The sequence below is a fragment of the Eucyclogobius newberryi genome, unplaced genomic scaffold, assembly GCF_026437365.1.
Source record: "Eucyclogobius newberryi isolate DKJ021-1_F unplaced genomic scaffold, fEucNew1.0.hap1 SCAF_14, whole genome shotgun sequence".
Classification (NCBI taxonomy): Eukaryota; Metazoa; Chordata; class Actinopteri; order Gobiiformes; family Gobiidae; genus Eucyclogobius; species Eucyclogobius newberryi.
Genome location: NW_027315768.1, coordinates 6,043,286 through 6,070,318, shown reverse-complemented (window position 1 = coordinate 6,070,318; position 27,033 = coordinate 6,043,286). Strand labels below are relative to the sequence as shown.

Below are 27,033 nucleotides of genomic sequence, written 5' to 3'. Positions count from 1 at the left end.
GTGTAATTTAAAGAAGTAAAATCTAGAAAATGTAGGCCACCGGCTTCTACTGAATTTGTGATAGCTGAAGTTTGTGTGTAGTGAGTTTCATTGTTCCACACATAGTTGTGCAGTGCTTGGTCAATGGATTTGCTTCTACTGGGCTCCACATGAAGGGCCTTTGTAAATGAGTCTGTTTTAGTTCGTAATGTGCGTTTAGTGACAGATCTATTTGCAGCCGGTGGTTGAACCTACAAATATTTGTATTATTAATTTATAACTGCCCTCAAAACAGTCTAGCATAGAAGACTAAACAAGGTTTAGTTTCTCTGTCAGCTTCTTGTTTCTAACCTGTTTGTCCCGTCTGTCCTCAGATAAAAGTACAACAAATGGATGATGAGTGCAAAAGCAAAGACGAGAAATCGGTAAGAAAGTTCTACTCGGGCCAGTCCACAGCACAAGTATATGTTTACAGTACATCTTTACACTCTTCCTAAACTTGAGGCTTGTACTATGGCTGCATTAGAGGTTGGCGAGGTCACTTCAGGTTAAACCTGGTTCAGCAGTACCAGCTGGGTCACTTTCTATCAGGGTACATCTCCATGGCAACAGGCCATGGACTCATTACCTGCTCCGGACCAGGCTTAGGAATGAAAACAAGATCTAAAATACTACACAAAATGTTGTACTGTCAGTGTAAACATTATTTTCAGGCTTTTTCATTGAAACAAGAAAGAGAACATTTTCACACTAAAACAAATTTATCTTCTCATTCCAAATGCTTTATTTTCTCATTTAAAGTGATTATATGGACTTCAAATCCATTTTTAACATTCTTTTTGATCATTATACATAAAAGTTCCCACTTGAATCTGGGGTTGCTGCCATTGCTCAGGTCTGGGTTCAGTACCACAATGTGGCCAAAGAATGAGATTAGCTGACTGAACATCCTGAATGACCAGGAATCCAGATCAAACCTTTGTTGGATTGGATCAAAAATGACCCTGAGCCTCTTGGATCGGGATTTCCAAATCCATCCCTCCCACAGGATCAAGCTCCAGAAACAGGAAGTGATGTAAGACATTTCACTGAAACAAGGAGGAGCTTTTTATTACTACAGGTAGAAATAGAATTGTAAATATACATTTTATGTCTAGCTGGTTAAAAATAATTATTTGTATTGTTAAAATAGGAAATGAGCACATATCAGGGTTGGGTTAGGAAGGAAAGTGCTAAAGCTTGAACAAATAAAGGATATGCAAGTTTACAAGTTTAGTGAATATTTTCTACATCTGAAATTGTCATGTTTTTACAGTAAAAAGAACTCAGTGGCACTCATTACATTTACTTAACATTTCTTCTCATTGATATAAGTTAAAGATTTAATTGATTTTAATATTATTTGTTATTTACAAAAGACATTTAATAATTTAAACAAATATATATATATATATATATATATATATATATATATATATATGGGGTTAGTTGTTTCATCTGGACTCAGTTTAGAAAAAATAGACGTTTCGACTCTCATCCAAGAGTCATTGTCAATAAGCAAATTTAGATCTAGGACTTACCACAGAATAGTATAAATATCTGAGTTCCCGGCCTAAATTCGCTTATTGACAATGACTCTTGAATGAGAGTCGAAACGTCTATTTTTCTAAACTGAGTCCAGATGAAACAACTGAAGCTTTTTCTACAATGGAACACTCCTGGACGAATGAGGGATTACACCGACATAGATGAATAAATGTTCTCAGAAGCAGAAGAGCAGTCATGAGCTCTCAGAGGAACTCATAGCATCAAATGTGACTCAGTGAATCATTTAATATAAAATAATTTTCTCATTACTTGAGTAAAAATAATTGACTGCACACTTCCTGTCAAAGGCTGTTTTATTTTATTGAAAGGGCCATTTTTGTTCAGTTTATATGAAGGCCCCTGGAGTGATGAATACAGTTGTTGAATCTGAGATGGATGAAGGAGAAATAATCATCAGCTTTGAAAGTCGAGATGACTTTATTTGAGGAAAACATATCTGTTCTTTTCTAATGTAATCAAGTGTATTGTGTTGCTCAGCACAGTAGGAGCCACATTATTGAAACAATGTAAGCAAATAGTACATTATTTACAATGCACTCTTCAGGATTATCAGTTCTGAAAGTGTTGTCTTCAGACCAATAGAAAAGAGAAAAAAATGAAAGTTATGTCTCGATCTGACACTGGTTTAGATTATAGCACCAAGTACAGCAATGCAATCCACTCTGTGGCAAAGTTAGACTTAGCATTTACACTGACTAATGTTTGATAGAACCGCCTCTAACTTTGATTACAGCACACATTCACTGTAGTTTCAAGAAGCTTTTGCAATGTCAAAAGATGTATTTCCATCCAGTGTGTCATTATTCCTCACACAGACCTTGTGTTGATGATGGAGAGTGACCACTGCACAAAGCCTTCTCCAGCTCGTCCCAAACACTCTCACTGGGTTCAGAGCTGTGCTAGATTAGTTTCTTCTTCTCCTTAGATGTTTTCTCTGCTTCATACCAATGATTTGACCCTTCTCAAACACACTGACATCTCTTCCATGACCACGGGATTTGTCTTTCCACATGGTTGTTTGAGAAATGAGAAGCTCAAGTGAAGCTAGATTCTCTTGAAAGTTCATGCAGTGACTTAACCTGTGTTTAGAGTTATTGTTGTTTAACTTGCTTGTCTTTGTGAGATCATTTGTGCTCAAATGTGAATGATCTTCAGTTTGAGGATGTCTGAGACAAAAGCCCCTGAGAAACAACTATAACACCACGTGACATCATAGACTCCTGCTAGAACAGGTTTATCTCCCTAAATGACATATTAGTGTGCCTGACCTAAAATGTCCTCATGAAGTCCTAAAGGTCACACAAATGTTTTAGAGGAAGTTACGCTCTCTAACACATATTAAAGTTTATTTGCATAAATTCGAGTTTTTTTTTCTTCTGTATCAGAGAAAACCTCCAGAAGCGTTAATTCTCTGTTTATTTCCATTAATTGGACATTTTCCAATTAATGGACTTTTTCCAACTTAAAAAAATCCCCCAAATTTGAGACCCTTTTGGTCACTAATGGTCGACTCCACATGAAAGTAGTGCCTAAGTTTTCCTTATCTCCTCATGTACGGTTGTGATTCATTGACACTTCCTCATGTTTGAAGCATGCTGCTCTTTCCTTCTCCATCGTTCTAATTGGTCGGTTGGCGCTCACTCCGCCCCTGCTCTGTGAACACGCACATATTAAATATCCAACTGAAAGAAAGTTCAGCCAGCTTCATAGTACACGCTTCAGGGGTAATACGTTTCCTGGCATAAGCAGAGATGTTCATAAGCCTGTACAGGGCCCCAATGGCCACTAGGGGGCCCCAAGAGTTGAATGTCCACTGTGTATGATCACTATCTTCACTGGGCACTTGCCACTGGGCTTTCAAGGTCACTCCCCAAGAAAATGATGGACAAAGTGCAAATAATGTGTTTCTGCTTCTGCTCAATATCTCACACTGTGGTACATTCTCCAGTATTAATACAGCCTCTGTGTTTAGGACTCCCTTTGGGGCGACTGCACCTCCTTTTATTGACTATCTCAAAGACATACTGCGCCGCTATCCAGACGGTGGACAGATTCTGAAGGTACGTAAACCTGGCTAATACTATATCTATATCTATGGAGGATTTTATTAAAACATTTTTAAAAGAACATGTGCTGAAAGTAGTTGTTAAATAATTCATTAGTTTTCAAAAGCGTTTGGAGCTCTCGCTCCTCTAAGCACCCTCAGAGCCTGTGCCTCTCACGGACCCTCAGACTAAGCCATCAATCGAAACACAGCTAAAGTAAACTAAAAGAGAGAGACATATTTTGATCTGTTTGCTGACCCACAGGCTCCGCCCTGGTCTGGGTTCTCCCTGCTTAAAATCTTAACCTCACTGTCTTAACTTGTATTAAGAAATACAAGTTCAGGACCACAGAGCGCCGTGCATCTTCATCTTGAAGCCTCTAATCACTCGTTTGAAGACAGTGAGGTGAAGATTTTAAACAGGAAGAAAAGATGGTTTGAAAAAGGAGTTAAAGTTTTTTGAAAATAAAATAAAAAATAAGAAAGACCTTCTTTAAACAGGAATGGAGGGTTAAGATTAAATTTTTATGTGGTTTATAATGGAATTTTGAATCTCTGGAGAGGTAGACGTGCAGGGCATAGATAGATTTCATATGATATATATTGGCTAATCAACCTGTCAATCACGCTCTAATTCTGGACTTTCCAGGCAGACCAACTGTAGCCATGATAATATTTCAGCATTTACACTTACATGTTTTATATTCCACAGGAACTGATTCAGAATGCTGATGATGCCAGAGCAACTGAAGTCGTTTTCATACATGACAACAGAAGCTATGGGACAGAGAACCTCTGGACTGAAGACTTGGCAAAGTATCAAGGTGCGCAAAGACTGGGCTTTAAAGCTTTAGTTATCAATGCTTCTGCCTAAAATACTGTTAATCTATATCAAGGCTGATATTAACAACAATCAAAGTACCAACCCTCACAGTCAAAACACACACAGGTTCATAACATTAATAAACCATCAATTTGATTAAAATATTCATCTTTTAGTCTCACTGTGTGACAGTGGTCCAAAGTGTTAACAGACTCTGTGATGCCCTCTGCTGGCATTGCCTTGTATTTATTTATTTATTTACAGTAAATCCAAAAAATAATATTCACAGTTTCCATTTGTGTCCAGGTCCAGCCCTGTATGCCTACAACAATGCAGAGTTTACAGATGAAGACTGGGAGGGAATCCAGAGCGTGGCCCGGAGTGTCAAGCGTGACGACCCCAATAAAGTGGGACGCTTTGGACTTGGGTTCAACTCAGTCTACCACATCACAGGTAACGTTTGTAGTAGGCCTCCACTACGGTGTGGAAAAGCTACTATTATACACACAAAAACACATGGTATTACAGGGCTCAGATGAAGGATTTTCTCTTGTATAGCAGTGCTGCTAAACCATTTCTCAAATTTGACAATTTTATAAATTGCATAGCAAATCACAAATATGACATATATGATATGATAATATATATATATATATATCCATCCATCCATCCATTTTCTACCGCTTGTTCCCTTTCGGGGTCGCGGGTGACTGGAGCCTATCCCAGTGACTTCGGGCCTTATATATATAATATAATATAATATATATGATAACAATCAATGTTTTCCATCGATGTAACAAGATTATTTATTTCAAATGTATTTGTAAATATTCTATTTTAAAAAAACTCAACAAATTAACTTTTAAACACTTAACATTTTTCAAAATAAAACTGAAAACTTGCAAATAAAATTAGATGTAGAACAAATGAATTAACACCAAGTCAGATGGCCTTATTTACAACTTTCTTCCACATCATCATCATCTCTCAGATGACTATAAGCATGAGTCTCATTCACATATTAATTAAGTCTTTACACTAGGGCTGCAACGATTACTCGAGTTAATCGAATAATTCGATTACAAAAAAACTTTGATTATTATTTTATTGCCTCGATGCTTTGTTTCATTTACATATTTTTTTGAAAACACGTGAATCTGTGGCGCGCGGAGCGCACGGAACGTCTTGTATCGCTTTTGTTCCTCTCGGAGCTTCTTCCTGAAGCAACTGAAGCACAACAAAGAGAGCGGCGTGTTTTAAACTCACGAGTGCGACACATGGATCTATTATAGGTGCGACCCATGGATCTATTATAGGTGCGACCCATGGATCTATTATAGGTGCGACCCATGGATCTATTATAGGTATGACCCATGGATCTATTATAGGTGCGACTCATGGATCTATTATAGGTGCGACCCATGGATCTATTATAGGTGCGACCCATGGATCTATTATAGGTGCGACCCATGGATCTATTATAGGTGCGACCCATGGATCTATTATAGGTGCGACCCATGGATCTATTATAGGTGCGACACATGGATCTATTATAGGTGCGACCCATGGATCTATTATAGGTGCGACCCATGGATCTATTATAGGTGCGACACATGGATCTATTATAGGTGCGACCCATGGATCTATTATAGGTGCGACCCATGGATCTATTATAGGTGCGACCCATGGATCTATTATAGGTGCGACCCATGGATCTATTATAGGTGCGACCCATGGATCTATTATAGGTGCGACCCATGGATCTATTATAGGTGCGACACATGGATCTATTATAGGTGCGACCCATGGATCTATTATAGGTGCGTCCCATGGATCTATTATAGGTGAGACCGGGAAGAGTTTTGTTATGTAAAAGAGCACGGTGCTACGAGCTGCCGCTCTAACCACCACAACTAGTTCCGCGCGCCGCCCACCCCCGCCTCCGCGTCCTCACCGTCCTCACCGCGCCACAACACGGCGAGCGCTGCGTTCACGGCGCGTGCATACGGGGGAGCACGGCGCGCCGTGGCCAGCGCAGGGAGCGGGCGTCGCCAACACGGCTGGTGCAGAAAAGTTGGAAAACCTTTTTTGTAAGACGCGGCGCAAATGATCAAGAGATTTGGCTCTAGTAACGTGCTTACGCACTGACCAGAAGAAGGAAACAAAAGAAACCCGCATGAGGTTTTGGCCAATCACAGAAGATGTGAGATTCTCACGTCTTCTGCTTCTGTCACTCTGACATGTCTAAGGTCTAAACGCACGCAATTGGCAATTACAGGTTTTGACAAGAAACATTAGTTTCTCACTCTCTCATCCTCTTGAGACTATCTCAATGTGGTCATCTCACAGTTTGGGTTGAATGGGATGTGCCGTAGGGCCCCTAGGGGCCCGTGGACCATGTGGATTGAGTAAACAAATATGCGCGACAGGTGACATTATTTGGAGAGTTCATAACTTCTAAAATATAGTATAGAGCTGTAGGTGAGTGGGGGGAATAGAATAGACATTTTCTGAACACTAGAAGCTCAAATGCACCAGAGTTACTCAAATATGCATGAATCAATCCAAAATATAACCGAGAGTAAAATTAAATTTAAAAAATGGATAAAAGTTCATTCCTCCTGACCGCCAGAGGACGGTGCTTAGCACCTGGATATCTACATGTGCGCAGCACATAGGTCGAGATTAATACCAACAAAGTCACGTGGTGGACGTGACATGGGTGACGTCAGAACCAGCCCATATATATACCTGACGCACCCAGCGCTCTTTTCTTTCTACATTTCTTGCATCAGCGATAGGTCGAAGTTCCTTCTTGGAATATTGCTTGGATTTCAACCCGTTCTCGCTTGGAGCCTCATATATTGGAGCTGCGCGTCGCGTCCTCCGGAGGCTGCGAGACGTTATCACATTTTTTGACTGTTCAACTGTTTCAACTGCAGTGAGTATTTTTTGCCGTTTTCTGGCTAAATATTGATACGCTTGAAACTTGATTACTAGCTGGTTAGCCCTCATATGCTTGGCGGCCAGCTTTTCTCAGCTAATTATCCGACAGTCTGCGGACTGTGATACATTAGCGCATCTATTCAGAGCCTGCTAGGCTAGTACACCAGTGCCTCGTGAGTGTTTTTCGCTCCTGCGGCACCGCCATTTCGTGAGTGTTTTTTTCTTTTAACGCCGCGTGTGAGCTCGTGATAACCTGCGCCCCGTGAGTGACTCCGCTCCTGTGGCTTGACTGTTTATTAGCTTGTCTTGTTGCTAGCTATACTTCGGTTTGTATTGTATTTTTTACACCTGCGTGACCCTGCGAGTGTTTTTTCGCTCCAACGGCACCGTGGTTACTGACTATTCTCAATCTCAACCGGTGTTCCGTGAGTGCTCTCCGCTCCTGTGACACCGCAAGTCTGGGACTCGTGAGTGTTTTTCCCGCTCACCAGCCCGTTGCTTCTGCCTCAGTTTGTGGCGACGTAGCCTGTGCGTGTTCACCCGCGCCTTTTAATTAAGCGCGGTACATGAGCCAGTGACTTGTGAGTGTTATTCGCTCCGGAAAGCTCACAAGATGATGTCATCCCTGTTGCATGGTTGCAACAGTTGCTTGGCTCCTCTAAGCCCAGAAGATGGCCATACCCTATGTCCACATTGTCTGGGGATTGGACATCTGAAACAGGCTCTCACAGAAGATGCCTGTTTCAATTGTATCTCCATTCCACTGGCAGACAGGACCGCTAGATTGACAGCGGTTGAGAGTACTATGCCCAAACTGACTCTCGCCTCTAGTCCTGTTAAGGACCATAAACGCCGCAAGCGTCCCCGCATGGAGGCCCCTGAGGCCAAGAGAAGTCATCCTGATCAGGTGTTGTCTGCCAAAGTGGACACTTTGGCTTCTGAATTTGCTCAGATTAAGTCTTTGCTCCTCAGTCTAAAACCTAGTGGTCCTCCCACTGTGCCTAGCCCCATTCTGGATGATGAGGAAGACCAGACAGACTCCAGTGCTGATCACCCTCAGGAGGATGCTATATCCATTGCTGCTTCAGATACTTTGTTCAGAGCAGATGGTGCAGATTTTCTGGGGGCTCGGGTAGAAGGCTGTCACTCTCCTAACCCCTCTGTTGTGAGCTCCCGCTCCTCAGACCTGGAGCCCTTGGAGACAGAGCCTCTGTTCACGAGGCTATTCAGTTGGCCTTATCGAGACTTGGAGTAGATACACCTTAGACGGCTGTCCCTACATTTGCCTTTATTAAAGTCTCCCAGAAGCCTGTATTTCAGCGTTCCGGCCTCTTTGCCATACATTGAGGAGCTCCAACGATGTTGGGCAGATCCCAAGTCGTTTACTCATTTCCCAAGGGAATGCAGGAGTTTGAGTGCTATGCAAGATGCAGCTAAGTACGGATTGGATCGCATGCCCTCCATTGATGGCACTATTGCGGCCTGGTTGTAGCGCCTGTGGATGCTGCTCGACCGGAAGCCCGTTGCCCACGTCCTCAGTGCAGAGTTACGGATGACCTCATTACTAAAAGTTATGATGCGGCGGCTCGGATCGGTCGCTTGGGTAACTCCCTTTCTCATCTAGCTATTGCCCTTTCACAGTCTCTGAAAGAGGCTGGAGTTGACAATGCTACGCAGAGCCTGAGTGATGCTTCACTTCAGGCGTTTGCTTACATGTCGAGAGAGCTTGGAAGGCTGATGTCCACTCTGACCATTGCTAGACGCCAGGTGTGGCTAGCCCAGTCCCCCCTGTCAGAGTCTTGCAGGGGTACACTTCGCACTTTACCTGTTGTGCCAGGTCATGTGTTTGGACCCGCTGCCCAGCAGACCTTGGAGCGGGCTGTTGAGGCAAATAAATCTCGCAGACACTTTGCTGAACTGCATCGTGGCCCCAGACCCCAGCCCAGAGGTGCCAGCTCTTTTCGCCCAGCGGCAAGAGTCTCAACCTTACCAGGAACTGGACGTGTTTTTGATGGCCACGGTCAGGCCAGTCGACCCTCTCTCCAGCCCACGTTTCGGCCACCAAGGGGCAGGGCCCCAAGAAATGACCGCCAGGTTCGCCGGGACCGCCCCCCCAGGCCTCAAGGCGGCCACAATAGTAGAGTTTGACACTCTACATCTGGCCCCCAGCAGTTTTTCCGAAATCCGTCGCGGTTGTTGGGAGGCCTTAGTTACAGACCCGTGGGTGATTTCAACCCTGTTCGAGGGCTACAAAATTCAGTTCAGACGGCCTCCCCCAAAGTTCGAGGGGGTAAAAAGAACCGTTGTTTCCGACCCAGTGAGGTCCATGGCCCTCCGACAGGAGATTCAAGAACTTTTGCGGAAAGGTGCCATAGAAGTTGTTCAGAGTTCAGAACAGTTAAAGGGGTTCTATTCAATCTATTTTCTAGTTCCAAAAAAGGATGGAGGTTTTCGTCCGATTCTCGATCTCAGGCGCCTAAATCATTATGTCAAGGTGCTACGTTTTCACATGCTCCGTACCACGGATGTCCTGCAGTCAGTCAGGGAAGGGGATTGGTTCACAAGTTATGTCTTAAAGGACGCTTATTTCCATGTACCTGTGGCACCACACCACAGACCGTTTCTTCGCTTTGCTTTCGAAGATCAAGCGTACCAGTTCAGAGTGCTCCCCTTCGGGCTCTCTCTGGCGCCCCGTACATTCACCAGGTGTGTGGCGGAAGTTCTTGCGCCCCTTCAAGCCCGCGGAATGAGAATTCTGCCGTACTTGGACGACTGGCTTGTGTGTGCTCGGAGTCGGGAACAAGCACTCGGAGACACTTCCATTCTACTGGACCATGTGTCACAATTGGGGCTTTCAGTGAACATTGCAAAGAGCTCATTGATTCCCAGCCAAAAGGTAATCTTCATTGGCATTGCCATCGAATCTGTGACCATGAAGGCTTTTCCGTCCCCTCAAAGAGTGACAGATGTGCTCAATCTCGTTTCTCGTGTTCAGAGGAACCAGAGAGTGTCATTCGGTCTGCTTCTTCAGTTGATGGGTAAGCTTACGTCCGTGTCAACATTGATACCTCTGGGGCTTCTGTACTTGCGCCCCTTACAGATTTGGCTCAACAATCTGGGCCTATATCCACAGCTGCACCAGCACAGATCTGTGCAGCTCTCCACTCTGTGTCTTCAGCATCTCCGGCCTTGGGGAAACAGAGAGTTCCTTTGCAGTGGCGTTCCTCTGGGCTCTCCCGTGTCGTCGAGAGGTAGTAGTCACAGACGCCTCACTTACAGGCTGGGGGGCTGTCTGGAACCACAGGATGGTCAGAGGTGTTTGGAATCCTCGAGAGAGGCTCCAACACATAAATGTGCTGGAACTGCGAGCTGTTCGCTTGGCACTCATGCTCTTCCTTCCTGCCCTCAGGGGGAGACATGTTCTTGTTCGGACAGACAACACGCCAACAGTTTACCACATAAATCATCAAGGGGGCACAAGATCTGTTCACTCACTAGTGGAGGCACGGAAGTTCCACCTGTGGGCGCTGCCCCATTTGCAGAGTGTCAGGGCAGTTCATCTGCCAGGCGTGCAGAATTGCACTGCAGATTTTCTCTCGCGGCAGAAACCACAACCGGGAGAGTGAAGGTTGAACCTGATGGTGGTGCAGGAAATCTGGGGGATGTACAGCATGGCAGAGGTAGATCTATTTGCCTCGAGCGCGACAACACATTGTCAACTGTGGTTTTCCCTCTCAGAACCAGACAGTCCACTGGGGCAAGATGCACTGGCACACCCGTGGCCGGAATGCCTCCTGTATGCATTCCCTCCCTTTCCACTCCTGTTGCTAACGCTACACAGGATAGCCAGGAGCAATCACAGAGTGTTATTAGTTGCTCCGTATTGGCCAGGGAGGATATGGTTTCCCGTGCTTCTCCAACTTCTCAATGGGAAACCGTGGCCTCTCCCTCAGAGGAAGGATCTCCTGTCACAGCTGGGAGGGAGCATATGGCATCCTCACCCAGAGCGCCTTCACCTGTACCTGTGGCCATTGAAGGGCCGGACTCTGTGTTGACTTCTTGTGACCAGGCAGTTATCCAAACAATCCTGAACGCTCGTGCTGCCTCGACAAGAGCGCTGTATGAGAACAGATGGAAACTGTTTGTTAGTTGGTGTGGGACTCGTGATGTGGACCCAGTGCACTGCTCTGTCCCAGTACTACTAAACTACCTTCAGACGTTATTTGATAAAAAAATCTTTTGGTTTCGACTATTAAGGTTTATGTTGCGGCCATTTCAGCCCGCCATTCCTTGATTGATGGTCGTTCAGTGGGGTCGCATTCCTTAGTATGCCGGTTTTTAAAGGGTGCCCTTCGCCTGCGGCCTCCAAGGCTTACTCGAGTGCCTTCTTGGGATCTTCCATTAGTCCTAGAAGGATTGTGTTCCCCACCGTTTGAGCCATTGGATGGGGCTCAGTTGAGAGATGGGTGTCAGTGAAGGCAGCGTTTCTGCTTGAAATCTCCTCTGCAAAGCGTATTGGGGAGCTCCATGCTTTGTCAATCGCTGACAATTGCATTCGCTGGAATTCGGATATGTCTGGTGTTACCTTGTGGCCTAACCCATCTTTTTTTACCAAAGAGAGTCTCTGCTTTTCACGTTAATCAGCCACTTTCGCTGGCTGTTTATGCTCCAGAGTCTGAACTTGGGGACTCTGATGTTAGTCCTTTGTGTCCTGTCCGTATGCTGCGGTATTATATTAATGTGACTGCTGGGCTTCGCAAGACGGATGCCCTGCGCTGAAGGGTGTCCCACTGAATGACATCTGTGCTGCAGCTACGTGGGCTTCCTCCTGTACCTTCGCCCGCTTCTACAGAGTGAATGTGGCGGCTCCTCATCCAGTGGCTCCAGTGGTGTTGTCCGCTTCTGCAATCGGCAACTAATCCTGGTAAGAGCAGACTCTTCGTGACCTTGTTGGTATGAGTCATCCAGGTGCTAAGCACCGTCCTCTGGCGGTCAGGAGGAATGAAATAGAACGAGAGTTACGAATGTAACTAAGGTTCTATGAATTCCGGATGACCGCCAGAGTTTCCTGTCACTCAGAGTTTTTGTGAGTGCATTTCGAAAGAAAAGAGCGCTGGGTGCGTCAGGTATATATATGGGCTGGTTCTGATGTCACCCATGTCACGTCCACCAGTTGACTTTGTTGGTATTAATCTCGACCTATGTGCTGCGCACATGTAGATATCCAGGTAGTAAGCACCGTCCTCTGGCGGTCATCCGGAATTCATAGAACCTTAGTTACATACTTAACTCTCGTCTTGTTTCTTGAATATCGCTAAAGGTTTTCAGTCATTCACACTTTCATAAATACAAATGCATTTCTCGACTTGACCAGACAGTTGACAGTTGCATATTCGAGCCACTGGAGGAGCCCTGCACAGCCTCTGGACCACAGCCTTTGTAGCCTCGCTGTGTCCGAAAGGAGTAAAGCACATGGCAAAGTTAAGTCCTTTTTTATGTGCGAAGCAAGGTGAAACAAACGTAACACTAACTCACTCGCCTCATGGTACAGTTTGTATACTGGGGTGGTTTACTTAATGTGCGTAGTTATTGTATTGAACCGATATTATTTCTCCTAAAACGCCCTGATTACCTTGTAGCGTATCATTACTGATCTAATTACTGATGTTTTTTTTTTACAGATTTGACAAGTATATTCAGTGCGCGTCACCTGGGTATGATGGACCCTCAGGAGAAAATATTTGGCCCCAAAACTGGTGGTTTCCTATGGTCTTTGGATGAAGAAGCCGACCGACAAGAACTTTCAGATATGCATGACCAGTTCCAACCTTTCCGAGACATTGTGTCACTTCTAAGTGGAAAAGAGTGGGACAGAATCATCCTGGAAGATCAGAACTTCAATGGCACCCTTTTCAGATTCCCCCTGCGAACGGAGAAATCAGAAATATCCGACAATCTTTACAGTTATGAGAGAGTTGTGGAGCTTTTTGGCAGTTTCATTGCTGATGCTGATCTGAGCCTTCTCTTCCTCAAAAATGTCTCGTCCGTTTCTCTCATACACATTGATGATGAAGGTTCTGTCACTACTAGGCTAGAAGTGAAATCCACATCCTCACAAGAGTACAATTTAGAGTCATTTGAGGGGGCCACTGAAGGATACACAACAATCAAGAGCATTACTCTTACATCGGACAAGCTCAAAGAAACCAAGTGGCTCGTCACATCTTGCACTCTGAAAAAAGGCCTCGTGGAAAGGCTTGATTACCTCGCAGAGAAGCTCAAGTTTGTTCCTCGAGTTGACTTGGCGTTCCCTTGCGATAATAACACCGACTGTAGCAAAAGTAGACTCTGCTGCTTCCTCCCTCTCCCAAACAACGAGCCAAACAAGACAGGGCTCCCGGTTTATGTCAATGCATACTTTGGTCTCACAGACAACAGGCGACACATCAAGTGGTTAGAAGAAGACCAGATGAATGATGAACATGCCATCTGGAATGAACTGCTCATCAAGGAAGTGCTTCCAGAAACGTACCTCACAATCATTCAAGATGCTATCGCTCTTGTCAAAGATGACGTCCTTCCAGTGAATTCCAGCTACAATCTCTGGCCTGATCTATCCCAAGTGCAACACAAACAGAAATGGAATGAGGTGGCCCGAAATGTCCTCCGTCAGTTGTTTGATCGCAATATTGAAGTTCTGTCTCTAGCCAAAGATGAAAAACAGTTTGTTACACTGTCTGAAGCTGTTTTTCCATGCAACGGCCCAACACCATCAGACACATTGGCCGCCATAAAGAAAGTTCTAGTGTCCAGGAATAAGAACCTGGTGACTTTATCAGACAGTGTTGCAGGAGCTTTGAAGGCAACTTACCCACATTTTAGCACTCTAACCCATGTGACTCCAGCCTTCCTGAGGGATGTTCTTCACAGCTCTGGTGTTCAGGACATCTCTGACATAGACAGACGGACTATATTGGAGTTTGTCTTGAGTGATGGACAGTACAAAGACCTCCATGGTCTTCAACTGCTCCCCCTCAGCGACGGCTCATTCAAATCCTTCACCAGCAGAGAACGGGACACTGCGCTAATCGACAGCCAGGAATTTCCAAGGTATTTCATTCAGTTGCCATTTTGGGGAGATATTTTAAAGGTATGAACACATTATATTTTATTAATAAATGGTTTGGAGTGGTAGGCAGATAATATAATAGTATAATATGTATAGAAGTTATGCACACAAAAATGACTCAACATTCTGAGTGGCTGAACTATGGAAAGCACAGCTAACAAAATGTCTTTTCTCTAGCCATTTTTAGTCATGGAGCAGTTGTTTTGCTATTTTGTCTATTCTGACCTGTCCACCACCTTTTTAAAAAATCAAAATCAAAAACTGATCTTAACTGGTCTGTTAGTGTTAGTTCAGTTTAGTAGGCCTGGCAGCCACTGACAAATAAAAGAAGCAATTTTGTTTCACCTTTTCACAATTTATTTTTAACAAACTGTTTTATTTGTGTAGAACCTTGCTTCCATTCTGTCAAAGTCTCTTCATACCAGAGGGCCTCAGTCAAGAATGTGTTCACCACCTGAGACAACTGGCAGGGAAGAGTAAGAATACATTTTAACACGTTTGGAATCTCTATTCAAGGTTAATTTTAACTTGAACTTAAATCATGCTCTTTTTACAGGTATGTACATGGTCACTGACATTGATGCACACCAGGTGTTGAGGTACACTAGAAACCATTTACCTGAAGAGTGGAAGAAGACAGATAATGGGCTTGTTTCATGGGATTCGAGCAGTGGTCAACATCCACCACTGAATTGGTTACGAGAGTTCTGGATATTTCTCAACAGTCATTTTAAGGAGCTGAGTGGTTTTACTGGAGTACCCTTGATACCAGTAAACTCTGTGTCCAGTAGCCAACAAGTAACACTTGCTAAAATACAATGCAACCCAACTTTGATTTTTGACAAGAGTAAGCAGGTGGCCTTACCAGATAATATCTCTCAGCTGGTTGTCAAAGTTGGAGGCACAGTGGTGAAAGAAAATAATTGGCTGAAGCATGAGGACCTTGACTCCTATGTCCTGAGTCCATCCCCACAACATGTTCTGCAAGTGTTTCTGAATTTACAATCCCAGCAAGTCATCAAAGAGCTGAGGTCTGTTCCTAAAAAAGCTTTAGAGGAGCTGAAAGATTACTTCTCTCGACTTGATGTTCTCTCAAGCTGTGGAAAAGAACTACTTTTACAGTTGCCTTTGTTCCAAACCATGACAGGAGAGTACACTGCTGCTCAGTCCAAACAGGCTGTGCTGTTTATTTCTGAGCTCACAATACCTGTAGATTTGCCGATGCCTAACACAGTGGTGAAGTGTGCAACTGAGGCAGATCGCAGACTTCTTCAGCTACTCAAGATCAGCCTCTTGAAGACAGCTCAAGCAGCCAGTCTTCTGATTGACAGTGTGGAAAATGGAGCATGCAGTAAAACAGATACTGAGAAAATCATGTCATGGATCTTAGACCACGGAAACATCCTTTTCTATCATAATCCAAACTTAAAAGAAAGATGCACACATTTGTCCTTCATTGAAATTAACAGAAAGTTGAAGAAACCGTCTGACCTTTATGACCCCAGAGTTAATTCTTTTAAAGTTCTCTTTGAAGATGCTTACTTCCCACCAGCAATGTACACAAAGACTCAACAGAAGCTTGCAAGTTTGATCGATCTTGGATTAATTCATAAAGAAGATGACGTGTCACCTGAGCACTTGTTGCATGCTGCCACTCTGGTTGAAAAGGTTACGCCTCGCAATCACCAAGAGGCTCGCAAAAAAGCCCAGGTCCTACTGAAAATCTTGGATGCCAATGATTTATTAGAGAACTTTTCCTTTGACCAGATTAAGCAACTGAAAAGGCTTAAATGGGTGCCAGTGACAAAACCAAATAATGACAAACAAAAGGACTTCTCTTGTCCAGAAGACATGAGACACAGCATGTATGAAGACATAGTTGGGTATGTGATGCCTCTGGAGGGAATGCTCAGTGAGAACATCTGCAGCAAACTTGGCCTCAAACAACAACCACCACCAGAAAAAGTAGTGGCAAATCTGTCAGTCCTCATATCCAAAGCAAAGAAATTGGATCGTCCTGACACAAATGTGGATTTTAAGAGAAAGCTGCAAAGCATTTATGGACACATGGAGAAGTCCATTCCCGAATTTGCTCAAATAATCAGTAAAGACAAAAAATGGCTTTGGAATCATAACCAATTTGTGGCTCCAAAGGAATTGGTTCTAAACTTTCCCCATAATCTAGACCTGAGCTCTCAAATTGGTAAAATTCCGGATGAATTTTGTCCATACAAAAGTTTGTTCCAAGAGTTTGGACTCCGCAAAGAGCTGACAGACAAAGAAATCATTGAGTTACTTAATACAATTAAGCAAACCATTGAAGGTAGAGAAGTGAAAGTTGCAACATCATCTGAGGTGAAAGTATCTATTGACATTCTGAACTGGCTGTGGAGAGAGAAGAAAGAAGTTCCAGATGATGTCCTTGTGCCAGTCATTGTACAACATGGACAATATACACTTAAACCAAAGTCAATGACTGTTTTCTGTGATTTGAGCAAAAATGGCTTGAAAGAACTTGAGTGCAGCCAGGAAGAAATGCATGTTGTACATGAGGAGATGTCCATAGCAACAGCAGAGTGGTTAGGTATTCAACTCCTGAGTACTTGTATTCTGGATCCAAAGTCACTGGGAATTGAACAATGTGGACAAACGGAACCAATAACAACACGAATCAAAAACATTCTAAAAGAATATGATGAAGAAAGTGATATTTTCAAAGAGATCATTCAAAATGCAGAGGATGCTGGGGCACAAACATGTCAATTCTTATTGGACTTCAGAGTTCATAAAGATGACCCTGAAAGTCTCATTGACCCAGACATGAAGCTGTGCCAGGGACCATGCGTGTGGGCATTCAACAATGAGCAGTTCTCTCCGAATGACTGGAATAATATAGTGAAAGTAGGCTCTGCATCAAAGGAGAACATGGTGGAAAAGATTGGTATGTTTGGACTTGGATTCAACACTGTATATCATGTCACAGATGTTCCCTCCATCCTCAGTGGTAACACTCTTCTCATACTTGATCCAAATATTACCCATCTTAAAAAACGCATCAAGCACAAATCAAATCCTGGCATCAAGCTGGAGCTATCCCAGCAGCATTTTCACTGGTTTCCTGGTCAGTTTGCGCCTTATGATGGAGTGTTTAATTGTAGTTTCTCTGGTCAAAATCCTAAACACTATCCTGGCACCCTGATTAAATTACCCTTCAGAACTGAAGAGGAATCACTTTCATCAGAGATAAGCTCTAAAGTTTACAGCAATCAAGATATTTTGGCTTTCGAAAAACAATTCACTAGAGACTCACAATCACACCTACTCTTTCTTAAAAATATCAACACTGTGTCGCTTCAAACTGCCCCAAGTTTTGCTTCAACTCCACTGACAAAGGAAGACACTGTAGATATTTTCACAGTCTCCAAGACCACTCTGTGTCGCATGGACATTCCAGAAAAAGCTCCTGCGTTGATGCAAGAGCATGCTGAGAACAAGTTAAAGCAACTTAGCAGGAAATATAAAGAGGTCATCGACTGCAGCAAAGTGGACATTGTCGAGATAACGTGTCAGCAATCAGGGGAAACACAAGTCCAGTGCTGGCTTCTCTGCAGTTCCTTTGGAGCAAATGAGTCATTAAAATTGGCCATGGGGAACAACAAAAAAGTTGCATTCTCATTACCAGTTGGTGGTGTTGCTCTGCCTTTGCAATTTAACCATGAAGCTAAAACATTTGAAGCATCACAGACAAACCTTGCTGGGAAGTCCTTTTGCTTCCTTCCTCTTTCCATTGACACAGGACTACCGTTCAATGTTAATGGAACATTTGCAGTGACCAGCAACAGGAAAGCGCTTTGGGACAGAGGAGTTAAACATGAGTGGAACAAGTCTTTGCTGCAGGACCCAATAGTCTCGGCCTTCATCACTGCGCTAATGGCTCTGAAGAACATGTCACAAAATAAGCAACTGGACAGGTACTGCTACTACACTTTCTGGCCACGAAGAGAGTGTGTGAGTGAGAATTTTAGGCCACTTGTTGATGCTTTCTATTCTACTCTGGCCCAAACTGGTAATACTCCAAAGCTCTTCAGTGATGGTGAGCATTGGTTCTCTTTGGAAAATACCATCATTTTCCACGAAAACATAGAAGAAGATCTGAACATTTTCCCACTTGCAATGCAGTTTTGTCAAAAATATGTTAAATCCTGTCGTGCAGTTTCACTGCCAAGCTGGATAAGGACTAGTTTTAGACAGGCTGGCCTTGAAAAGGTCCTACAAGACAAGACTTGGAATTGGGTGAGGTTTTACAAAGAAGCAGTCTTTACAAATCTGGGCCAAATGGATCCTAAATGGAGAGATACATTGATGCTACATGCCATTCACCTTAACGTGAAAGAGATTGACTCACTCTTGGTTGCACATGCATGCATTCCTACTACCAGTGGACAGCTGCAGTATATTCAGAACCTTATCAACCCGAATGGAAAAGTGGCCTGCTTGTTTGAGCGTGAGGAAGGGCGCACACTTGAAGGGACCATAAATGACTTCTGTTCACCTGAAAATGTTTTACGCCTTCAGATGCTTGGAATGGCAAGTGACAAGCTTTCTTTAGAAGACATTACCAAGAAAGCAGAAGCAATCAGTAGAGTTTGGGTCAAAGACAAAAACAAGGCTCTTGAACACATAAAATGTCTCCTGGACCTTCTGAAGCATCACTTGAACAATGATGCCGATCCATTCTGGGATTCTTTGAGACTCACTCCATTTCTGCCAGCATTTACACCTGGGGATGCAACAATGGAAAGAGAGGTGCTGTTGCAAAGGCCGGCGGATGTTTTTGCCTACAAATGTGCTCTTCTTGTTAACATGACAAAGCCTGTTTTGCAACTTTCTGCCCTTGAAATACTTCCATCTGATCCAGTTCTGCAGATGTTGGGGGTAAACAAAAACCCAGTCCCTGAAATGGTGCTTGAACAGTTAAAAGAAGCAAATTCACAGTGCCAGTCTTTGGACAAATCAGTGCTGCACAAAATGGCCAGTGAGTGCTACAAGTTTCTAGATCACCATTTGTATGATTCAAACGAAGACGCAAGAAATGGCATTTTGGAGAGTGCAAAATCATTTACTTTCATCCTTGTTGGTGATAGATTTGTGGACATCAACTGTGTGGCTGAAATGGCACAGTTTGAAGCCAGACCCTATCTTTATGCACTTCCAGATCATTTAACACATTTTAGAACACTCTGGAACATGGTTGGTGTGAAAAGAGAGTTTACTATTAGCCAATGCGTGAACGCCCTGAAGAGTATCAAAACTAGACATGGAAATAAACCATTACCAAAAGATGATTTGTCAATTTGCCTGACCATTTTGAGCAGAGGAATTCATGAAATGGAGGAGAAAGTGGAGAACTGTCTGGTGCCAAATAAAAAGGGCATTTTACAACCTGCACAAACCTTGTTCTATAATGACAGTCCATGGATGCCAGTTACAAACGGGGTCACCTTTTGTCATGAAAACATCTCACGAGCAATGGCAATCCACTTAGGCATCAAAACAACCAGGCACCACACATTGATGAGTCATGTTGTTGAGAACATATCACCTTTTGCTTTTCAGTTTGAGCAGCAAGAACAACTAACAGTTCGAATCAGAAATATCATCTCAGCCTATCCTGCAAAGAAGGACATTCTTAAAGAACTTATCCAAAATGCTGATGATGCAGAGGCAACAGAAATTCATTTTGTTTGGGACAAAAGGCGACATAGCCATACAAAGATCTTTGGGGAGAAATGGAATGATCTGCAAGGCCCAGCTCTGTGTGTGTTCAACAATAAAGTCTTTTCTGATGCAGATTTAAACGGAATTCAGCAGCTGGGAGAGGGTGGGAAGCACAACTCTCCAGGAAAGACTGGGAAATATGGACTTGGATTTAACTCTGTTTACCATCTGACTGACTGTCCCTCCATCCTCACTGGCGATAAGGTTCTTTGCATATCTGATCCCAACCAAAATTACATTGAGAGTACTTCAGATGTTTCACCTGCTGGCATTGGTTATAATCTCGCTGACACTTTTAAAGAGATGTACAAGGATGTCTACAAAACTTTCCTTCCCGATAAATTTCCTCTGAAAGAAGGCACAATGTTCAGGTTGCCTTTAAGAACAGATGCCATGGCAAACGGTTCCAAAATATCCCATGAGAGTGTGACGGAGAATGATATGCTAGAACTGTGCTCTGCTCTGTCTGAGGAACCTGAAGGACTTGTACTTTTTCTGAAGTCAATCCACAAAATACATTTCTATAAAATTGACAAATCCGGGGAGCTTCAACAGATTTATGCAGTAGAGAAAACCATAACTGAGTCAAGCATCCAAGGAAAAGAAGCATTCGATGAGCGTAAACAACATGCACTCATATCTGAAGTACCAGTTGATCAGAAGGTGGTCTATGGGACAGTTATTTCAACATCCCAAAAAAGAACCTCTAAATGGATAGTTGCAGAGAGGTTTGTCAAAAACGCATATGACAAACAAAACATTGCTACGGGCAAACTAGCTCAAGCCACAGTAGCAGCACGTTTGAACTCAGAGAATGAACCAAAAAGCTCGACCCCTTTTATAGGTGAAGCTTTTTGTTCACTTCCTTTGCCAGGCCACACTGGACTGCCTGTTCATATCAATGCCAACTTTGAGGTGGATTCTTCTCGAAGAAACTTGTGGAAAGAAGATGGCCAGAGTGATAAAATAAAATGGAATGAATATTTGAAAAAGAGCATCATAGCTCCTCTGTACGCTGACCTCCTTGATTACCTGCATGGTAAACTCCCTGTCAAGCAGGACTATAAAACAAAAGCTGAACAATTTCTCAAAGAATTTTACTTGAGCTTTTTCCCAATAGCCACCAAAAATGTTCCCCCGGACTGGCATGAGATGGTACATGAAGTGTACAAGTCAATCCAACAAAGAGGTCTGGCTTTGATTCCTGTGTTCAAAGGTTCAACACCAACAGGGGACAAGCAGAGTAGACAAATGAAAGTTTATACTTTAGATTGGAGTAACATTACAGAAGCAGACCCGACTAAAAAACCTTACTTTCCTCATGACGTGAGTGAACAATTCCACAACAATTTGGAAGGTGTTGGAATGAGGCTGGTGCCTTTGAGCATGCAAAATGTGTGGAATAGTTTCAAAGCAGCTGGAATTGTATTGGACAATGTGACTCCTTCAACTGTGCAGACATTCCTGAGAGCTAAGCCCCTCAATGATCCGGCACAGACCGAAAAGCCGCTGCCTCTCCCTGTATCACAGACTCTTCTCAAAGATGACAAAAGATGTGCAGAGCTCCTGAGTTTCTGCCTTAAAGATCTAGACGTCAAAGGAAAAGACACTAAAGTTGACCCTGGTGTTATCCATGAACTTCCACTGCTTCTAACAAAAGACAAGGTTCTGAGAACATTTGACCTGAACTCTCCCAAATTTGCTTCATTTTATGACCAGTTGTTTACTGGCTATGAAGACCAGTTTGCAGATTATCAGACAAACAGACCGTGCATTCCCACTCTTGAAAGATTCGGCTTTGTCAAGATGTTAACAATTGTTAATGCAGCACAATACCTGAAGCCCTTAATAAGACGTAAGATAATAACATGTAAAGTTGATCAGAGCAAAAAACTGTACATCCCAAGTGCAGAAATCCTGGCGTGGTTGAAAAATCTCTGGAAATTTATTATTAGTCAACTTGGAACTTCATCAGATGATCTGACCTTAGGGGATGTGAAGCAGCTCTACAGTGAATGCTGCATTTTGCCTGTTGTTTGTCCACAAAACAGTCAAAATTACTTACAAATGATGAAGGAAATGCCAAGTGTTTTTTTTTCTTCTGGCAAAGATTTGTCAAAGACACTGTTTAAACTTGGCTTCATGAGGCTTAATAGTTCGTTCTTTGTTGATATGGACCGAGGAGTGTTTTCTCATCTCTCATCAGAGCTGCTGGATGTCACCAATAGTAGTTCTGTTTTGGATCAACTTACCTACAAAAACATTTTTGAATTTTCACAGCTGTCATCAATTGAACTAAATGAACTCCAGAGCTTCCTGAATTCTGGGGTTTCTAAAGCCAAAGACGTGCAAGATTATCAAAGAAAGTTCAAATCTTTGCCTTTGTTTGAAACTATAAACTCTGAGCGCGTCAGGATCGATGGTTCAAAAGATGTTTGTGTCCTCAATATGTATGAAATGACAAGATTTCTAAACTTGTTCAGACTGCCTGAGACCTCTGCCATTTTCCTCAAAAACAGCCCTGAAAACATGCAGCTCTCACAAACACTGAGCATCAAAACACTCTCTGATTTGGAGTTTTTTGTTCTGTTTCTTCTGCCGGCAGTTCATAAACTTACAGAACGTCAGACTCTAGACTGTGTCAAACTTTTGCTTTCATTACAGCATCTACACAACTTTTCCAAATCAAGGGAAAATATTATCTCTACATTTCAAAATGTGAAACTGATTCGGAGTTCTCTTGGCCAATTACAATTGGTATCCTATTTCGTTGACAATGATGTTGAACTCTTTAAGTTGATGCTACCAAACGAAAGGTTTGTGCCTAAGACATTTTGGGATGAGATGACTGAAGAAAACATCAGAAAGTATGAGTTAAAAGACTTACTCAAAGAGCTCGGACTTAGGCACACTGTTTCTGCAGAAGACATAATAACATTTGCACATCAGGTAGAGGACGATGTGAAACACAAAAGACAACTGGATGATCTAAAGAAAAAATCCTCTATCATTTTCAAAGAAGCCCTGAAGTTTGCTGATGAAACAGAAGCCAACAAAAACAAGTTGCTACAAAAAATAGCAAATGTTAAGTTCATTTTTCCAGTCAAAATTAAAAAAGACTTGTGTGAGTACCACCCCCCTTTCACCTCTGAGAGCAGTGCTGTTTCAATCAGTGGAGCTTTGATTGAAGGAGAAGAAAAGCATCAACAACTTATCTGGTCTTCAATGTCAATCATACATGTACCAGTGTACATGTCAAAACAAGTCAAACAACTGCTGTCCAGTCCTGGAGCTTTTGAAAATCCCCCTGTAGAATATGTTATTAAAAATATAAAAAACATATGTTTGGCACCTTGTCATAATGAGCAGACAATCAGGACCCGAGCCACTGCGTTTCAGTCTTGTTACGCTTTCCTTCAGACCGCGCCCATTCAAAGTCAGTCGCTGGCTGGACTTCCTGTTGTGTTGGTTGAAAAAAACAAGACACTTGTAAGGACAGAAGATGTGTGTTTTTCTCTGGATAATGACGATGACTTCAGACCGTATTTGTATAGAATCCCTTCAGAGCTGGCAGTTTACAAGGATTTTTTCACAAAAATTGGTGTCAAGATGGAGCCCTCTGCAGTACAGTTTTGTAATGTTTTGGCAGTACTACATCGAGAGACATGTAATAAACCTGGCCTACAAGCAAACCAAATGAGAACTGTGAAGCGTGCTGTCCAACAGCTGTTTAACCTTGTAAAACAGCAGAAACAATGCCTTGATAATATAGAAGTTTTGTATCTTCCTGGTGTAAATGGGAAATTAATGGAATCACACAAACTTCACTACAATGATACACTTTTCGAAGCCTCACGATTAGAACAGGCTCTTCCAAAGCCGTTTGTATTACTTGAGAAACTTAGTACTTGCCATTTGAATCCAGACATGTATGAGCTTCACAAGCTGGTGAAACTTCTGCCACAGAGACTTCAGCCACAAATGTTGTCCCAAATCACTGAGGAGAAAGTAGTGGAGAGTCAAATGGAGCTCTGTGAAAGAAACTGTGAGTTTAGTTTGTTCTTTGAACAACATCTTTTCTCTGAGGTATTTCAATATGGCCTAATCTGTCTGATTCGAGCTGAGTCTGAGGGCAAAATAACACAAGGAGAGGCCATGGAAATGTACAACACCACATTTGGCAGAATACAGATAGTCTGCTGTCAAAGTCTACAGACAGAGCTTTGGCTGGAGAAACAACAGCTGCCAAATACTGCTGCTGAAACAGAGGTTTATGTCAAAAAAAATCAACAAGGCTGCATTTTTTACTTGCAGCACAATGATATGGATTGCACAGCCATAAATCAAGTCTGTCAAACATTGGCAATGGAAATCAACAGTCTGTTAGATAATATACTGGGAGCAACGAATTTAATGGCCTTTTCATCCATCATAACGTGTGAAAATCTAAAAACACTGAAAAAAATGTTGGCAAAATTTAAAATTCATGACAGTGTTGAAGCTGGAAGTTTACACCTCTGTCCACCAGCACCAGGAACAGAGATCCCTGAAGAATGGCACGATGCTTTGGACATGAGCTTCCTAAACAACTTTGAGGAGGGGGAGTATGTTGGCTACTATACTAATGCAAAATACATCTATGCAATTATTGTTGAAGAACTTCCTGGGCACACTACACAACTCACACAGCGATACAAAATAGACATTGGCGAGAAAGAGCCAATCGAGGTCCGTTTTCTTGACTTGTTCCAATTCAAACGTGAAAAGCGATCATCACCATCAACTAGTTTGGAGCTCCAGCTTGTAGAAGGTGCAACCCCCCAACCCTCCCAACAAAACACAAGGTCCTCACCTGCATCTGTTGAAGAGGCAAAAAAAGAAATCGACAAAAGCCTGGATGAGGTTTGGACTCTTCCAACTGAAGAACGAAACAAAGCCATCAAGCGTCTGTATCTGAGGTGGCATCCAGATAAAAACCCAGACTGTCCAGTGATTGCCACAGAGGCCTTCAAGTATCTACAGAACAGAATTGATGAACTAACAAATGGCAAATCCAAATCCTCTGGCTCCAGCTCCTCCTCCTCTTCATATTCAAGAGGACATACCAACTTCCGAGACTTTTTCCATCAATGGGACGAAGAGGCGAGACATCACAGAACCAGTCGGGAGAGATTTCACACTGGCCAACGTTCTTACAACTTCTGGACTTACAATGACAATGTTCCACAGCCAAACAAAGAGGAGGCAAAGCGCTGGTGCAGACAAGCGCAGTGTGATCTTAGCGCAGCCGACAATGACATTGAAAAGGGATCGACCGAGTGGTGTCTTTTCAAGGTTCACCAGGTTGTGGAAAAGGCCCTCATTGCCGCTTCTTATCGGAACAACGGGAAACGGCCAAACAGCAGCTCCATATCAGCCATGGCCTCAAAAGTGTTCTGCTACAGTCCCCGACTCAGAAGTCTGCCACAGCTTGTGGGGGATCTGACTGCTCTGGGCGTGGACCCTAAAAAGACCCAGTATCCTGACCTTCACCCGTTTCCACACATCCCTAATGGACAGTTCAGATCGGCCGATGAAAGACAAGCACTGGACAAGGCATCGGAAATTCTGACTCAAGTGGAAGCATATGTCAATCACTGAATCATATCAATTAATCAAAGAGTCATTCATTTGTTTGACTAGTGCTGGACTTCGGTAGAAGTTCTTATATTCATATCTGTACTTTGTAAACATTTACCACCATTTCTAGTCACTCTTTGGAAAATATAAGCTAATGCTAATATAATAACTTTGGGACCAAATGTGATTGAGCTGTTCTTATTTACACTATACTGTTCTGATGTAGTTTGAGAGTCATTGCCTATTATCATTCCTCTTTTTTGTTACATAAATAACAGTTAATCAGATAAATGACTTTGAAGCCAGTAAACTTGTACTGTTGATTGAAGAAAAAATGAAACTTATTAAAACGGTGTTTATAACCAGCCACTTGTTCATTTTCTTTAGATAATACAAAATACATATATATGATCACATTATATGGGTTGTCATAATGATTGAAGATGCTTTTATTTTCATAACATTTATCCATTTGAAGACGTTCTAGCCTTCTAAATTATAATCTTTACAATAATTCAATCCTTTTGCGAGACATTTGATTTATTTTACCATAAAATCCAATAGGTTGTAGTCTGTAGATGGTGGGCAAAGGTAACAAACTTGCCATTTTAATCTTCCACCTAACAAACGATAACGCCTCACACATGAAACATAAACCAGGTCAAAACATCTAAGACAAATTCCACACCTTAGAATGCGACCTGTGTTCCACCTAAATATTCTTAATATATCCTAAAAATCAAGATAAAAAGTAATAAATCATTCACAACAATACATCAACACAATCCCAGTTTAAGTTCAAATCAATGTTGTTCTTGATGTATTTTCTATCTGTTCTTTCTTAACAAAGTTTGTAATGTGACTGGGAGCTTCACTTCCTCCAGAACAGTCTCCAGGTTTCTTCAGATTCAAATGTCTGCAAAATATCCCTGTTCATGTCCCATCATAAGCAAATATTAATAATTTACACTTCTCCTGTACATACTTACAGCTTTTACACATTAAAAACAGTGGGGTGATTATTACAACATTCAAAGATGGCAAAATAACACATTTGATACAAGCCACACATTAAACATTTGTCCTCGCAGCCCCGGCACATTCTTC

At 42.7% G+C, this 27,033-nt stretch overlaps 2 protein-coding genes across 2 annotated transcripts in view; one reads left to right on the top strand and one right to left on the bottom strand.

Moving 5' to 3' along the window:
- The window catches only part of LOC140359350 (uncharacterized), a 48,926-nt gene that overhangs the window by 20,922 nt on the left and 971 nt on the right, over positions 1–27,033 (bottom strand). The window lies entirely within an intron of this gene.
- Positions 349–26,269, top strand: LOC140359343 (sacsin-like). Its single transcript, XM_072444225.1, has 7 exons — positions 349–404; positions 3,560–3,647; positions 4,344–4,455; positions 4,761–4,907; positions 13,082–14,510; positions 14,917–15,005; positions 15,086–26,269. The coding sequence occupies exons 1-7, from the start codon at positions 373–375 to the stop codon at positions 25,945–25,947; spliced, it is 12,759 nt and encodes a 4,252-aa protein (XP_072300326.1). The 5' UTR covers positions 349–372; the 3' UTR covers positions 25,948–26,269.